This window comes from Phocoena phocoena, chromosome X, assembly GCF_963924675.1.
Source record: "Phocoena phocoena chromosome X, mPhoPho1.1, whole genome shotgun sequence".
NCBI classification, from domain to species: domain Eukaryota; kingdom Metazoa; phylum Chordata; class Mammalia; order Artiodactyla; family Phocoenidae; genus Phocoena; species Phocoena phocoena.
In genome coordinates, this window is record NC_089240.1 from 85,808,374 (window position 1) to 85,820,957 (window position 12,584).

General features: G+C 49.6%; 1 protein-coding gene across 1 annotated transcript; it reads right to left on the reverse strand.

Annotated features, from left to right (window-relative positions):
* Nucleotides 1-1,449: 1,449 nt before the first annotated feature.
* On the reverse strand, nucleotides 1,450-7,793 carry LOC136143091 (nuclear RNA export factor 2-like). Its single transcript, XM_065901375.1, has 17 exons — nucleotides 7,743-7,793; nucleotides 7,048-7,131; nucleotides 6,822-6,932; nucleotides 6,631-6,711; nucleotides 6,423-6,492; nucleotides 6,188-6,276; nucleotides 5,961-6,068; nucleotides 5,666-5,775; nucleotides 4,227-4,263; nucleotides 3,776-3,844; nucleotides 3,638-3,693; nucleotides 3,388-3,495; nucleotides 3,223-3,281; nucleotides 3,001-3,116; nucleotides 2,863-2,905; nucleotides 2,160-2,232; nucleotides 1,450-1,621 (listed from the first exon to the last, which is right to left on the reverse strand). Exons 1-17 carry the CDS (start codon nucleotides 7,791-7,793, stop codon nucleotides 1,450-1,452), a joined length of 1,437 nt encoding a protein of 478 aa, XP_065757447.1.
* Between the last annotated feature and the right edge of the window lie 4,791 nt (nucleotides 7,794-12,584).

Genomic DNA, 12,584 nt, shown 5'->3' on the forward strand with positions numbered 1-12,584 from the left:
CTCTACACATTTTTTTGCAACTTTTGGTAAATCAATAATTACTTCAAAATAAAAAAGTTAAAAAAACAACACAGGAGTTGTGGGGAAAATAGTCTTAGGTACAGAACCTAAGAAACTAATAAATATGTCAACACAGTTTTAGACCTGTTAAATAATTAAGAAATCCATAATTATTGGAGTAAATATGGTACTTTACTTGCTAAATCCCTTATATTTGTTTATAGAAGTGAACATCAGAATGGTCACAACTTGTGAGTACTGAAGTGATGGGGAGAAGGTTATCGGGAGGCAAAACGTGGATTTTAGGGTTGTCCAGGAATGGAGTCCTTACTCTATAATTTTCAAGCACTGTGTAGGTTGGATATAAATGCTAGAGACTGCCAGGGATGATGTGGGAGATGGGACCTTTTGGTCCTGGCCCCACTAACTCATGGTTGGGTCAGGGGAAAAGCAATCCAAGACACACAGCATACAATGTGCAATGTTACTCTTTAATATAAAGATGAACAAGGATCATGCGTTGGAAAAATAAAAAAACAATGGGCAGGCCTACACGGTAAACTTTGGCTTCCTGATTAGCTGGACTGCAAGCTTAGTCATGGATATGGCTTCAGTTAAGACAAGAGAGGTGACAAATATGATGAGGATGAAACTGACATCTAAAGGCTCATTTGCAGAGATTTGTTCTCAAGATCCCAGGTCAGTGGATGAGGGTCACATCTGGAATTTTGCCCTTGGACTGAAGAAAGTAAAGAGAAAGAATTGGGATGTCAGCAGAGCCAGCAGCCGTGAGTGTCAACCCCAGGGCACCTGACTTCTGTCCACCTTCACCTTCCTGAAACCCTAGAGGTCTATTTCTTCTTATCTCTGAATTCTCAGAATTCACTTTTTGATGAGTAAAGAAATTTTTGGCTCTGGTACAGTCTAGTCATTGTACTGAAAGCACGTCTAGTGGGGGAGGATAGATGACCTCCCTTAGGACCAAACTGGAGACACTTGACCACACAACTTCACTGCTACATCTATGCTACAAGAGCAAGCCTTCAAGTTTACCAACATGTATGTACCAGAATGAGCAGATGCCACTGCATGTAATGCTGAAAAAGAGGCGAAAAGCTAAATGCCTATCAATAACAGCTTATGGCTTCCTGGAATTCAATTGTTTAATATATTGATCTTAGAAAGAATAATGTAGCTTCACATATACTGAAAGAAACTATGCTGGCACTAATAATAAAAGAAGTTTCAAAACAGTATATAAGATAGGATACCTGTATTTTACAATACATGGAAATGTATTAGTATGAAATTAGGGTATTTCTCACAAGTAAACGTTTGTAAGGAAAAATAGATTTAAAATAGTTACCTGAAAATTCCCATTAATCACCCCTCTACTCCTCCCAGCTCCCTCCTATCCCCATGCAACCCCAGCACTCACTTCTGAGACCACTAGCAGTTCACCTCAGATGGGGTGGAGGATGCCTGCATGATGTCCTGCTGCTGCTGGGAGAGAGGGTGCATGGAGCTGGAGGTGGGTGTAGGCAGTGGGATGGAGAACACACTCTGGATCTTACTGGGGTCGGCATCCCTCACAAACAGCTCGTCATTCACGATGCACAGACTGAAGGAAAAATGGGCCCTCAGACAACTGGTGGATGGACACCCACACCCCCAGTACTGACTCTGCTCCCACTGGCACTCAGCAACCAGATTCCTTCCTCGTCCCTCCTGTGTCTGTCTCCCAGGTTCCTTGACTGGTACCTCTGCCCCTCCCCACAGAGCCTACCTTTGGAGAGACTGTCTACCACCTTCACTTGATTTATAGTTTCATCCCCAAACCAGGGGCAATTTCGCATTTACCGTTTACCACAGTGCAAGGGGTGGACAGTCTGATCCCCATTCTCAGAAGAAGACACTGAGTCACACAGAGGTCATGTGAATTGACCAAGGTCACACAGCGAGTGAGTGTTGGGTCAAGGAGTGAGCGCATAGGCCGATTCCAGGCCCATGTTCTTCTTAACCACTAGGCTAGACTGCTCCTGGGATCCCCCTGCTGGCTTTCCACAATACTGAGTAAACCTAAGGTCTTTGCCACCACATTCCCACGCCCCTGAGCCCCAGGCGGGGATGGGCATTCCCGCCCACAACAGGGCTCTCACCTGCAGTCGCGGGCAGGGGTAGCGATGAAGGTCCGGGTGAAGGAACGCACACAGCCCTTAGAACTTCCTTCCACTTCAACAGCAAACAAACAACAGTACCCCTTACAGCTGCATGTGCTGTACACGCTCACACGGCGGTCCCCAGTCAGGGTGTGACTGGACACTCATGCTGAGAGGGCAGTTGTTCACGGGGGCCAGGGTGTCGGGAATGGGGAGGGCATCTATAGGAGCAGTCTGCACCCAGTGACAGGGCCCCAGACGACCACTACACAAGTTCACGGGATGCATTTTTCACAGCCGCCCAAGAGGTGGATACTACTACCCCATTTTGCAAATGAGGAAACTGAGAGGTTCAGTAATGGCCCAAGTTCTCAGAGTAAGGATCTGGGATGAGAGCCACCAAAATCCACAGCCTGTGTCACCAACGCCCAGGGTGTGCACGGCAGACAGGCATGGACACAGCTCAGACCTGGGTTGTCTGTGGGAAGCCTGAGGGCAGGAGAACACAGTGGGGAAATGGAGGCGGGCGGAGGGGAGGGGAGGGGAGGGAACAGAAGGGAATACAAGGGGAGGGAAGGGAAGGGAAGGGGAAAGAAAGTGAAGTGAAGGGAAGGGGTCAGGGACGCTCGGTGGTTCTGGGTGTGAGCCTGGCCAGGGGGAGGCAGCAGTGGGGCATCTGCGCTGGGGGCCTACACACACTCACCTGCCTTGAACACTCCACAGACAGAGAAGCAGAGCATCGTTTCCTGAAAGGGAAGAGCCCAGGCGCCCAGTCACCACCTCCACCTCCCACCCACCTGCGGCTTCCTGGGCCCACCCGAGGGAGGAAGCAGGCGCTCACCGTCTGGAACCACGTGTCCACCACGAAGGAGCTGAAGGCATGCTGAGTCTTGGGCAACACACAGAGGGTGTGCACAATGACACGTTTTGTGTGCTTCAGCAGCTGGACCCGCAGGTCTGTGAGGGGAGGGGATGCGAGCGAAGGTCAGGGGCTGCCACGCCCTGGGCCCTATGATTGACCCCTTCACCGCCCTTTCCCACCCAGTCTTCCCATCACACTCACAGGGGTCCTTGAGCTTCTTCATATTCCTGCTGTCCTTGAAATACTCGCACAAGCTGCTTCTAGGAGACAAAGAGCAACAGTGGGTGGTGGGTGTTTGCAGGAACTGGCCTGTGTCTGCTGGGGAGCCACACGGCCCAGGAGCACAGCCTGTGCCATGATACTCACGGGGCTTGGTCCTTGGGGTGGAAGGGAATCGTCAGGGAGAAGCAGGCCTCCTCGTGATAAGCACCCGCGAGAACCTGTCTGTCTCCATAGTCATGGATCAAGTAGTACCTAAGGAGGAGCAATGAAAACAGTCTATCTCTGTGGTCTGGACCTCAAATGGACTTGAAAACTCCCCTGAGCAGACCTGTGCTTAGGTGGCCTCACCTGTCCTAGACCTGCCCCCCTTGCTCAGCTTCCCAGAGATACTTACTTCTTCAGGAATTGCAGGACTAGACTCTTCAGCTCATCAGATCCAAAGTAGCTTCCCTGGAATCAACGGCACTTGAGACTATGCAGTAGATAAAGGCTCCCTGCAACACCCCAAATGTTGTTTGATCCTTTTCCTCACCTTGCAGAGCTTTACTATGTAGGGAGTGTCAACGTCAACGGTCACTGGTGACGGTAACTCCTGGCCATCCTGGAGAAGGGAAGAGGAAGTCAGGAGTGGAGACCAGGGGAGTGGCCCTGGATGATCCGGGAAAATGATGGGCCCAGGAGGGTGAGGGTCAGAGGTCAGGTGTGAAAGGGCCCTGGAAATTCCATGGGAAAGCTTACAGTGGATGTCTTCATCATGAGGTCCTGGAAGTCTCTAGTGTTATATTCAACTTGTGTGTGTGCGTGTGTGTATTTATGGGTATTTTTCCAGCAAGTATATCCATGTCATTTTCAGGAGACCATGTCCCCCAAAATGGTTAAGGTTCTGATGCTAATATGTGATCTAGGCAAGACCCAAAGGGCTTGAGGGCAGGTGCAGAGGCCACCGACATTCGAAAGGGACAATGATTTTCGTAGGCACTTACCAGGCGTAACAACTTCGGGAAACATTCTCTGATGGCCCTGTCCAAAACCAAAAATAGAGAACAGGTGGTTGATAGTTCAAGGTTGCAATGCTTCCTTTGAGTTAAAACAGTAATACCATAAACAGAGATCAGTGTGTTCTGGCCAATCCAGCAGCACCCTTTGCCCATCTCTGCTCCTGATTTTAAGGGTTTTCGGTCCACTTGCCTGTTGAGCACTGAGCATCTGTCATCTTACTGTCTGAAAGGCACTGTCTCCTCATCTCTCTCAGTACCTTCACTTTAATATTCCTTCCCTCCCTCCCTTCCTCTCCTTCGCCTAGGTAGCTCCCACCCAGACTACTCGGACTCCCTTTTTTAGTGCCACAGGGACCAGCATTTCAAACCCATGCTGCAGGGCTTCTTCTCCTCCGTCCCGTCCTCCAGGGCCCCTCTGAAGGCTGTGGGGAGAAGAGGGGATGGAGTGGGAGCCCGGGGCTCTGGTACCTCACTGGGGGTCCAGCACTCTGGCAAGACCCCGACACCCCCCAGGGATGGCCCAGGATGCTGGGCCAGTGAGGTGAGTGAGGTGGGGCTCAAGGAGGGAGATGGAGGGGATGAAGACAGAAAGGGAGTGAAGGTAGGAAGGGAGAGATGAGAGAGACATAGGGGCACAGAGACAGGGGAGAGAGAGGCAACAAAGGGAAGGGAAAGAAGCTCTCCCGTGGTTGGGGTCAGGGAAGAAGAGAGAAGAAAGGGGAAACGGCACACTTGTTGCGGCTCTTCACCTGCTCCAGAATCGCCCAAACACACCAGGTGGGAATGGAAAATATGCACATGTTGGGCTGGGGGCCCACTGGATGCTGGCTGAAACTTTGTCACCTGTGTGAGCTCAGCCAGACTTGGGCATGGGAAACCGAGCAGCCATGGGGTCACATCTTCCCCAGAAGGAGGAAAGGGTCAGGTCCCAGCTCAGTATGGGGCTGAGGATCCGTGGCCCCCTCTGAAGATCACCGTATTCTCTCCCGATGACCCCTGCACCTCTCTGAGTTGGTTCTTTATCTGAGGAATCATACCTGTCTCAGGCTGCCCAGGGCTCCTGTGAAGGCCCAGGCGGGATGATGTGACATGTGCAGGGAGGGATGGGAAGTGCCCCTGAGAGGCCTGTCCTTCTGTCTCCTCTACCACCTCTGCCCTCTGCCTTCCACCCCTGCCTCAGGAAGCCCTCTGAATATATCTCGGCGCGGAGAGCTGGAAACAGACCCCAGAGCGCCTGCAGAGGTGAGCAGGTCAGGGGAAGAAAACTCCTCACTTGTGATAGGAACAGAGAGAGCAGAAGGTGGGGCCTGTGATCCTCCCAGAAGACCAGGGCTGCCACCTTTGGCAAAGGGGCACTGTCACAGATAGTCTAGGCTCCCATGGGTGAAGGTCACCAAGAAGGGTGGCAGGGTGTTCACACTGACCTTACATAGGTGGATTGGTCTGGGAAGGTGTCACACAACGGGTTCCCTTGCAGCCACAGCTCTTCAAGCTTCAGCCCTCGCATCTTGCTCAACTCCTGCATTGACGTCAGCTGAGAAATATGGGGCGGAAGTGGGAAAAGGAATCCCAGGGAAAGAGGGACATCCGGATCCCTGCACCCCCAGACCCCTCCCTCCCACACAGGTACCTTCACCTGCCTCCTGTCATCACTCTGATGGCCACTAACATGCCCCCCCCCACTCTCAACCCAACTTTGACCTGGCTCCCTCTTCTCACCTCATTTTTGGAGAGGTTCAGGATCTTGACCGTGGGGGCCATCTGTATAATATCAGACAGGCCATCCAGCTGGTACAGTTTGTTGCTGCTCAAGTTCAAGGACAACAGCTTTGGGGCAAGAAGAGGTAGAGTGAAGGTTACTATCTAGGACCTTGGAGACAAATCTGCCCTCCTCCCCATCTCTTCCACCCCCTACCCTAATACCAGCACTGGGCCTACAGCCTCACCTCAGGGAAATACTTTTCGATGACCTGCAGGGTGGCAGTCATGCAGCTTCTTCGATTCAGAATTATATCAATATCATAGCCCACCAAGTCTTCAGGAAGGAGAGGGGAGGTAATCAGATGGTTGAGTGGGGTGTGAGGCCAGCACCAGCCCCTCCCCACGTTACCATCCCTAAGTCTCCCTCCAGGAAGACCCCTCTGCCCTCGCATGCCCTAGAATTACTGTTGTCAGCCGTACCTGGGTCAACGTAGAGCCTCTGCAGGTCAAGAGCTAGCTTGGAGACATCAAATCGTTTGATCAAAGTCAGCTGCAGAGTGAGAGATGGAGAGAGCCGCTCTGAGGCTGTGGTGGTGGCCGGGAAATCGGGGGCGAGGGGGACGGGGGTCTGGAGGAAGGAGAGGTGGGTCTGAGCACTGGCACACAACATGCCTTGCATCTGCATTACCTTTAGCTGCTCCATTTCTTCTGGCTTCAACTTATACCGCACAGAGTAGGGAACAGCGGAGGGCCTGACAAAGACAGGTATCTACAGCAAGAAGAGGTGGGGTAAGCACCAGGAACTCTAGTTCCAAAGAAGAAAACCAGCCCCTGGCCTGTACTCCTTCCTCAGGATGAGGTACACGTAACGCCCTCGACACACACCTCTTGGCTCTCCTCGTCACGAATCTTGTAGCTGACATCCATCAATGCAGAGGCAGTGCTAGCTTCCTGGACAAAGAATCGAGCCTCATTTTTCACAAAGTGGAACTACAGGGATTGAAAGCAACAGCAATAGTTTCAGAAGCCAGCAGACCCTGCTGAACCAGGTCTCTCTCTCCCCCTTCCCTGTGCCCACGCGTCTGGCTTCGGCATCCTGTCTTACGTCCACTGGAGTGAAGGGGACACTGCATTGTCTCTGGATTGAGCTCATTAGCCATGTCCTGTCATACTTTATCCCATGAGGAATCTAAGGATGAAAAGAAGCGATGGGAGAGAGGACAGACAACAGGGAATTTAGGCTGGAGGACGAACCTTTTCCTGTTCTTTTCCGGCCTTCTACTGAGCTTGAAAGGGCTTGTAAAGAAGGGACCACTGGCATGATTTCTTATGGGTGTGCATAATACGGATTTCCTAAATACTCTTTCTCTCCAGTCAAACTCTCTTCCACATAATCAAGGTGTCAGTGATGATCTTCCTTTTATAAATTTCCAGGAGATCCTACCCGGTGCAGACACTGCTTGCCCCTCAGACAAGGTCTCCAGAGGCTCGGCCCTCCATCTCCCACACTCAGCTTGCCAAGCTGAGACCTCCAATGTGGAGTTGCTCCATATCCTTGGCAGTAGTTTCCACCTTTGCTTTGAGACAGGCTCCTCCGTTCTCCTCACGGTCAGCCTGTTCCCTTTACATTGCTTCTCTGAATCTGCCCTTAGATGAACAAGACTGTTAACTGCTGCTAGTAAAAGGGACAGATTACAAACTGTCCCCAGTGAAATAACCCAGCATCTCTACATGAGACCAACACAACTCCCCCGGGGCTTTTCTCTCTTGCACATTCCATACATTTTTCAGGATACTCACTGTGACCCTGAACCAGCTCCCTGGGGTTCCATCTTGTGTGCTCTCCCCCATTTTTCTCTCCAGAGGTTTTGTCTTTCTCCACACAGTAGTATGCATGCGGCCTTCACTGTGCCATCTCACTCCTCTTTTGTTGCCTTGGATGGTACAGGGAGAGCTGCAGGGGGGATGTGGAGAGAAGGCGGGTGAGTGGCCATAAGTGCTAAGAAAGTCTTCTGTACACCCTCGTGTCTTTGACACCAGCACTACAATTAGGATTGCTCAACCATTATTTCACTTCTAGCATGCCTCAGATTTGCAGTGAGAGAAGAAAAACAAGTCGACGGAGCGAGAGAGAGGTGCATAGTCCCAGGGGCTGCTGTGCACAAACCCTGCTGCCTGGTCACTTACTGTCTTACTTCGGGGTCCTCCTGGACATCCTTCTTCACGACCTTTCCATCATCTTCCTTGAGCTGTGAGGGCTGAGGCTCACATCTATCGTGTTCATAATGGGGGCTCCTCTCGCCAGAATTACCTGGGAAAGAACTCCAACCTTTCTTTCTTCCTTGAGCTGGTCTACCACCATCACTGTATTCTGAAAAGAGGAACAAAAATACAAGTTTGCAGACACATCTGTGGTCCACTTACCACGTACCATGTCTTAGGCTAACAGCATGGTAGGGCAGGCAAAGTGCCAACCTGGCCTAAGGGACCAGTCCCACAAGCCTCAGAAAGGACACTCTTCTGCCTGTCCAGAGAGGACAGCCTTATCCGACAGATGGCACTATCAGGGGAAGAATCGAGGAGGAGCAGGATGAGGAAGAGGACGACAAGGAGGACAAAGAGGGAGGAGAAGGAGGAGAGGACAACTGCATTGAAACTTTTAAAACAGTGGAACAGGACTGATAAAGAACCGAGGTGTATGCGTCCATGGGTTAGACTGGACACCAGTCATATATATACCAGGAAGGCACCCGAATCTTGCCTTCTCTCAGGACTTTCCAGCAACCACACCAATACCTGTCTCATGCTTCCCAAATCCAAGGAGCCGCCAAACCGATTCCACTAACAACCAGCAAGCTAGCTGGACTTCCTTTGCCAGTGCACTTGGAGCTGTAATGTCAGGTGGCACTGATGTAACGGCCTCCTGAACTGTCTCCCTCCCTCCAGCCTTGCCCTGAACAATACTCTGTTTGAAAGACCCAGAGTGAGCTCTCTTTCGGGCCAGCCTGAAATGCCTTTCAGCTCAGCAGGCAACTCTTCCTAATTTCAGCCCTTCTATAACAAGGGTGTGAATGATAACCTGGAATGATGTGTCAACCACCATTTCCCAGTGTTTAGGGATTCTTCTTTTTGCTTTCCATTACTGGTTTCTAATTTGATTCCATCATGGCCAGGGAACACACTCTGGGAGATTTGAAATCATTTTTTTAATTTTAATTTTTTTTAAATAAATTTATTTCTTTATTTATTGCCGCATTGGGTCTTTGTTGCTGCACACGGGCTTTCTCTACTTGCGGCTAGCGGGGGCTACTCTTCGTTGAGGTGCACGGGCTTCTTGTTGTGGCGGCTTATCTTATTGCGGAGCACGGGCTCTAGGCATGCGGGCTTCAGTAGTTGTGGCACGCGGGCTCTAGAGCGCAGGATCAATAGTTGAGGCGCACGGGCTTAGCTGCTCCGCGGCATGTGGGATCTTCCTGACCAGGGCTTGAGCCTGTGTTCCCTGCAGTGGCAGGTGGATTCTTAACCACTGTGCCACCAGGGAAGTCCCTCAATCCTTTTTGAATTTATTGAGGTTTGTCTGATGGTCGAGGAGATGGTCTAACTTGGTGAATGTTACAGAGACCCTCGGGGAAAAAAACTGTATTCTGCTGTTGTTGGGCAGACTGTTCTATTTATGTCATGCAGATCTCATTAGTTTACTGTGTTATTCAGGTCTCCTATATCCTTGCTGATTTTCTCTCTAGTAATTCTGTCACTTGCTAAGGGGGAGGTAGGTGTGGAAAGCCCCCACTATAATTATAGATCTGGCACTTTCTCCTTTCATCTCCATCAGTTTTTGCTTCATGTACTTTGAGGCTCCATTGTTTGGTGCATACACATTTAGGATCTTTATGTCTCCCTGGTGTACTGATCCTTTCACCATTCTGTAAGGCCTCTCTTTGGCTCTTGTTCATTTTCTTTACTCTGACATCTACTGTACTGGATACTGAAGCTACAGGCACGCTTAGAAAGTGTCCTGGGTATACCTCACCTTGTCTTCACTCCTAGTAGTTGTGTTGCTGTTCACCCCTCCACCCACAAATTCTCCCCTCCAGCATATCTAATTCACCATGGGAAAAGATTTGGAAGTTTTTCCGCACCTGCAGAAATAAGATCGCGTCAATTCTCTCTCCCATGGGTGGATTCACTGAGGGTATTTTATTTTTAACGCATTCCACTGAAACAGTGAACCAGCAGATAATCATACTAGTGGCTTGTGGGGAGGGAGGATTATGGTAATTACACTGTTACAAACCAGCTTCCTTTGGGTTGTAATACTTAAGGTTCTCTAGGTTTGTGTGCTGTGCCTTTTGTACATTAACTATTCCATGTTGTCTCAGGGCACGCTTATGAGCAAAGATCCGCCCACTGCTGATCACTCCACGATGGAGTGATTACGACCAGGCCTCAGATGAACTCCTCTGGGGAGCCCTCGCTTTCCCTGTGTGGCCCGCTGTCAGGGCAATCCTGCTACTCACAACCTTGGGACTTTCCGTGTGTGGCACTGGAAGTGAAAGGAAACACAGATAGGGCATTTGACCCACAAATGCCACTTGCTCAGTCCCCAAACCTCGGAGGGGGCCTGGCGTGCTCTCTTTCTCCCACACTCCACATCCAACTGGTCAGGAGATTCTCTCGGCCCCTCTCTCAAAGTATGTCCAGAAGCCAGCCACTTCTCACCACCTTCATTACCACCACCCTGGCCAAGATACCAACAGCTACCTCCTGGACTGTACTGCTGTCCAGCTGGCCCCTCTGCTTTCATCCTGGCTCCCTTACCTGTCTCTTTTCAACCCAGCAGCAGAGAGCAAGTCAAATCATTTCACTCCTCTTCTCAACACCACATAACAGTGGTTTGAAGCCCACCAACATGTTCAAAGGCCAGGAGTTCATAATGACACTCATCAACAATAACAACAACAAAGAGGAACCTTATTGGTGACCTTTGGAGAATGCCGGGCAACCAACTCGTTTTCAGGAAAATCCAGCAATGAAAGGGAAAAATTCACATTTTAAAGGGAGCAGTAAGGGCATGTGGTCTACGTACGGTGTATAGGAAGAGTCAGAGTCATTTGCAAGAACCCACTTTCCTTCCGAAATAACGTTGCCGAGGGGAAAGAGTAAAAGGGAGCTATATAACAGCTACCGCAGTGCCCCGGCTGACCAACTACGTCGGGTGCCTGAACAGGGCTAGAGACCTCCCTCATCAAGGTGATTCAGACACAAGCAATCTCAGACATCGACTTGTCAAGTATTTGATAGAATAATCCAGTGAAGTTCTGTCACTTACTGCGTATGTGATTTTAGGCGAGTAGTTTACCTCTCTGAGCCTCAATTCCATCGTGCGGTAGTGCTGTTTGCCATGTGTTTCCATTGGTCCCTGTTCCGGCGACCTGGAAGAGCTGGTACTTCTTGACCTCCTTTGTTTGGGCAGGGCTGTGTATGTGACTGGTTCTGGTTAATGGGCTGTGAGTGACATGTGCTATTTCTGGGCCAGAACATATGCTTGTTGGATTGAGACCTTGCAGGGTCCTCTTCCCCTCAGGCACAGAGACTGACAGCTTTCTAGATGATGGCTGCTCTGTCAGTTTGGGTCTCCAAGTCATTCCAGTAAGAATGGCTCAGACCCCCAAAGTCCACCATCCTGTGAGGGGCATGCACCTGCCATGGACATGTAGTCGAAGTGAGGAATGAGCCCCTGAGATACGGGGACTGTCTATTACCACAGCATAATCTAGCCTATCTTGATTCTTGTATCTTATCTGTAAATTAAACTAACATCCTCTCAGGATTTTTCTGGGGATTAAACGAGAAAACTGGTATGACAAGGTTGCCACAGTGCTTGACATAAAACAGGAACTCAAAAATGGCAGCTATAATGATTAAATAATAATAACAAACTAGTTTTGAAAAAGAGTGGAAAATTGGTATAAAATGAGAGCTATTTCATCCACTCATCCTTACGGGTAAGTTGTATCATCTCTTCAAGAGTGGGGCATTTTATTTTATTTTTAAGACTTCCTAATGACTAGCACATATGCACTTATTGCTTGCCGTCATGATATCAGAAACATAAATTGAGGTTATATGTAAAGAGTGAAAAACTGGAAAGATTAAGCAAAAGAGAGAATGACTAATGACATAAGATAACATGAGTTAGCAATAAGTGGTTTCTTAATGAGAAGAACAGATTATAATTATTAGTAAGCATACATTCTTCTTAGTAAACAAAGGTACAAGGTATTAATGCAGCAGAAGAGATTGACTTTGAACAGGCTTTCCCAACAGGTTTTCTGAGGAACACTAGTACTTCCAGTGGTCTGTGGAAAAATGTTCCTTTCCCATATAGCTTGAGGAAACTACCTGCTACAGACTGAATGTTTATGTACCAACCTAGTCTCCAAGGTGACAGTATTTGCAGGTAGAGTCTTTGGTAGGTGATTAGGTCACGAGGGAGATGCCGTCATGAATGTGATTAGTGCCTTTACAAGAGAGGACCCAGAGAGCTCCCTTGCCCTTTCTGCCATGTGAGGATACAGCGTGAAGACAGCCCTTTATGAACCGGGAAGCAGGCTCTCACCAGACACTGAACCTACTGGTGCC

Bases quoted from the DNA above. Each gene is read 5' to 3' on its own strand.
- LOC136143091 (XM_065901375.1), bottom strand. From the start codon at position 7,793: ATGGGGGAGAGCACACAAGATGGAACCCCAGGGAGCTGGTTCAGGGTC. The intron at 6,277-6,422 runs GTACGGCTGACA...TCCTTCCTGAAG, and splicing joins GAGGCTCTACGTTGACCCAG to ACTTGGTGGGCTATGATATT. The intron at 3,496-3,637 runs GTAAGTATCTCT...GCTCCTCCTTAG, and splicing joins GTCCTGCAATTCCTGAAGAA to GTACTACTTGATCCATGACT.